This window comes from Nanorana parkeri, unplaced genomic scaffold, assembly GCF_000935625.1.
Source record: "Nanorana parkeri isolate BGI_ZX_2015 unplaced genomic scaffold, ASM93562v1 scaffold2297, whole genome shotgun sequence".
NCBI lineage: Eukaryota > Metazoa > Chordata > Amphibia > Anura > Dicroglossidae > Nanorana > Nanorana parkeri.
In genome coordinates, this window is record NW_017308565.1 from 89,003 (window position 1) to 93,246 (window position 4,244).

At 39.7% G+C, this 4,244-nt stretch overlaps 1 protein-coding gene across 1 annotated transcript in view; it reads left to right on the forward strand.

The window, feature by feature from the left end:
• Positions 1-3,820, forward strand: part of TMEM63A (transmembrane protein 63A) — a 48,507-nt gene extending 44,687 nt beyond the window's left edge. The window contains exons 22-23 of the mRNA XM_018573241.1: positions 472-537; positions 3,581-3,820. Of these exons, the coding sequence (XP_018428743.1) occupies positions 472-537; positions 3,581-3,709 (195 nt within the window). The 3' untranslated portion in view covers positions 3,710-3,820. The remainder of the gene's footprint in view (positions 1-471; positions 538-3,580) is intronic.
• Positions 3,821-4,244: the final 424 nt, after the last annotated feature.

The following is a 4,244-nucleotide window of genomic DNA, read 5'->3' on the forward strand; positions in this document are numbered from 1 at the left end:
GGGGGGGGGCATTGTTCTAACTGACCACTAATGTAGGGAGTCCTTCCCCCACTGGTCACCAATCCCCAAGCCTCCTATTTTCTGAACTGCACAGTGGTAGGGTCCTATTTCAGATGCCTGATTATGTGGACACTTCCCATTGGCTATCCATCTGCGGGGTCCTCTCAGATCCTAAAAATTCCAGTGATTACATCACAACAAAGGGGGGAAACAAGACCACTTGGAAGCAGGTGCGGACTTCAGCAGTGGATCACTGTGTCTTGTACTCCCATTCAAAAAATGTATGGTTGCAGCTCCATCACACGGTGTGATTTGTAAATGGGCAAGTGTAGATGGTGGTGGAAACACTACACCAGCACAGATGCCTACCAAACACAGCATCATTATCAGCTGAGAAATAGTAATCCTCTACAATCTCTGGAATGTATAACCGCATGATCCTTTTTGTTTTTTGTGTTTTATTATTTGTAGATAGCGGAATCACAGGCCGGCACAGAGTCCCCAATAGAAGAAGAGGACATTCCCCGGAGGTCACCTGTGAGTCATTAGATATAAGTAGCATGAGTATTTGTACAACAGAGTGATTTGGTTTGGTTTACCATTTTCCTCAGGCAACATTAAAGTGACATTAAACCCTCAGATTTTTTAACATAAACCAATACTGTAATGTGCGCCTTACTGTAATCCATGGTAGTTTCCCTTCTCTTTGCTGCTCTTCCTTTTAAAACCTTCTCTCTTCTCATGCTGGGCAGAACTGCTCTTTGCAGCTGAGTGCCTCTTCCTGTAGTGCTGGCTCAATTTGTGAACCTTCACACAGACACCATGTATCCATTTCAGAGACAAGGCAGTCTGCTGCAAAACAGAAGTTCTGCCCAGCATGAGAAGAGATACAGATTTAAAAGGAAGAGCAGCAAAGAGAAGGGAAACAACCATGGATTACAGTAAGGCGCACATTACAGTATTAGTTTCTAACTATGCAGCGCCAGCAAGAATAATAAACAAACTAAATGGATGTGTTTAACTTAACAGTAAACTGTGATCAGCGACATATCGTGAATCAATCAACGAAAAATCGGTGTGGATCAGTGTGTCCAAAATTGTTATAACAGATATACATCAATAATTGTGAAATAAAAAGCAAATATAAAAAATTAAACTGTGTTATGTGCTTTTTTCTTATAAACCGCAAATACCCCGGACATACAATCCCCCAGGGTCCTTGGAGTGATTAGTGTTGGTGTAAAAAAACACCGTAAATAGCGATAAAGTGTTCCAGGTGCACAAAACTTGTGAGTTGATGTGAAAGTTCCGTGAAGCTTGTTGGGGATGTGGGCTAGTGCCGTACGTATCCCCTCAAAGTGTGCACTCATCGTGATGTAGTGGCTGTGGTAAGCAGCCAGAAGCGCTTAAATGAAAGCTCCCAGAGCCGCAGCGTCCTCACCGCGTCTCTCAACGATCAGTGACCAGCAAGCGGTGTGTCTCCACAGTCATATAAAGAAAGAGCCTTTCATTGTATAACAGTTTCCAAAAGGGGCTTTATTTGAATCTAATAAAAACAGAGTAACGAAAACCAAGATTTTCCAGCCGGCAAAGCAATATACTAAACAAAATCCTGTATCTGGTATGACGTGTAGTTAGGCCCGCCCCTACTACAGGGGCGGGCCTAACTACACGTCATACCATATACAGGTATGAACTACAGAGTAACGAAAACCAAGATTTTCCGGCCGGCAAAGCAATATACTGAACGAAATCCTGTATCTGGTATGACGTGTAGTAAGTATTGATGGTATATATGAATGTATATCTGTACTTTTTAGTTTCACAATTATTGATGGTATATATGAATGTATATCTGTTATAACAATTTTGGGCACACTGATCCACACCGATTTTTCGTTGATTGATTTACTATATTTCACTGATCACAGTTTACTGTTAAGTTAAACACATCCATTTAGTTTGTTTATTATTCTTGTTGGCGCTGCATAGTTAGAAACTCATATGATTTGACCCAGGTGTCTATATTGCTGCAGCCTTCAATTAATTTAAATAATTTAACTTAATTAATTCAACTAATTCACTATAGTACATTTTTTGGACACAGTATTTTTGTTTCACATATCCAGCGCAGAATCAATAAACACATATAGCACATTACAGTATTGTTTTATGTTAAAAAAAAATCTGAGGGTTTAATGTCACTTTAAGGAAAAACGTAACTCTAAGGGTCACTTCACACCCATTACGGCGCGTTCCAGAGCTGTAGCTGCTGGAACGCACAGCAATCGCACAATAAACTCCCCCCTTCGTTCTGGGGCAGGAGGTGGCTGGCGATGCATTGAAGTCAATGGCAGCGCAGCCACGCCCCCCGCCCGCAGTGCAATCGAACGTGTGGCAAAACATTGCCTGCTTTCCGGTCCAGTGCGAACGCAAAAAATGCTGCATTTTTCTTGCGTTCGCACTGGACCGGACTAGACTAAATATCTATATAGGTCTAGCCATCATATGGCCACAATCTACTGGATGCCGACCCCGTCCACAAGCATCTGGTTCCAGTGGGAGCTTGGAGTGTTGACAGAGCTTCACAATGATCTCAACAGGATTATGAAATGTAAGGTTTAACTAAAGATCTAGGAATCAGGACTTCCTTCCTCCTGCTGTTCATCCTTCTAAAGATCTATACAGGGAAATCAGGACCTCCTTCCTCCTGCTGGGGATCCCTCTAGTGATAACTAAAATTGCAACAACAAAAAAAAGGGGGGAGGAGTTACGCTAGTGTATAAACTAATATACCAATCTACAGGGTTTCAAACAACTATTCACAAAAACGTTCCCCCAAAAATTAGAAATCCCTTCTAAAAAGATTGGTTCAACACAGGTAAATCAAAATTGATACAATATTTAATAGTAGAAAAAGACATATACAATAAACTCATGTACCAGAGACATTTAAAAACACTTAAAACATTCCACTGGATATATCCTGCATGATTATAACAATTGTTGCCTAAAAACCACCTGTGTGGTAAAGGACCATCTATGCAGGTTTCTGGATGATTGAAGTACTTTTCAAAAGAAAAAGATCTATATAGAGGTATAAGGACCTCCTTCCTCCTGTTGATGATCCCTGATGCACGCCAGAATTCTATTTGTTTTCCTCACTTTCTAGCCACCCTATTTGCTCATTTTGCAATCATATGAAATAAGCACCCTCCAAATATTTTTCTTATGTATTTCTGGTCAACAATGTATCCCCCAATATTGTACTATATTAGAAGATTATTTATCCCTAAATGAATTATTTGTTTGCATTGCTTTGAACCATCTTCCACCTATGCCACTCATGTTCTATGTTACAAACCTCTCCAGGGCGATGAACCCCATTGCACACCTAGGTGTCATTAACAAACAGACATACCTTAGTCATCCAACCTTCAGTTATATCACTTACAAACAGATTATTTAGAACAAGACAAAGTACAGAGCCTTGTGGTAAGCCACTAGTGACTGGTCTTTGTTTCAAATGAACCACAATATTTCCAACATATCAACTTCTTGTAATGAAATGTCATTTCAGATGTACGTCCCCAGTGTATTACATTCTGTGGGTATGGATAAGGAACCCCATCGAACCTATGGAACTATGGAAGAGCAGACGGAACCTGTCACTACAGACGACCGGCAAGCATTTTTTGATGAATCCTGAGCACAATGTAATGACCAGGAATTGCCACAAGAGGGAGACATTACTCCTGTAAAAATCTCCAGTATGAAATCATGTGTTTAGAGGAGAAAGAACATATAAAATGATTTTTGACTTTGCAACTCTTCCTGGGCCAGTTAGGTCACAAATGGAAAATAAATCAAGCGATGGAATGTCTTTAAGGATTGGGTATTGTAACAGAAAAATATTTTGTGAGGACCAGAATTTGTTACAATCTGGAGCAAGCAGTGTTCACAGCTGTTCGTGCACAGTACTACTTTTTTTTTTTTTTTTTTTTTTTTTTTTTTTTTTTGTCTTTTTGCATTAGTAGAGACTGGTGATATTTAAATGAGGGAAAAATCTTTTACTGTGTGATTAGCACACCGAATGTGCCAAAGAAAAACCTGAGAAGCACAGTTGGAATTAACGTCTTCCCTGGGATACTACAGTTCTGTTTAAATGAACTCAATAAGGTCAATATGTTTCACTGTAATAAATATATCAAGATATTTTTTTATTGAAAATGTTGGACATTTGT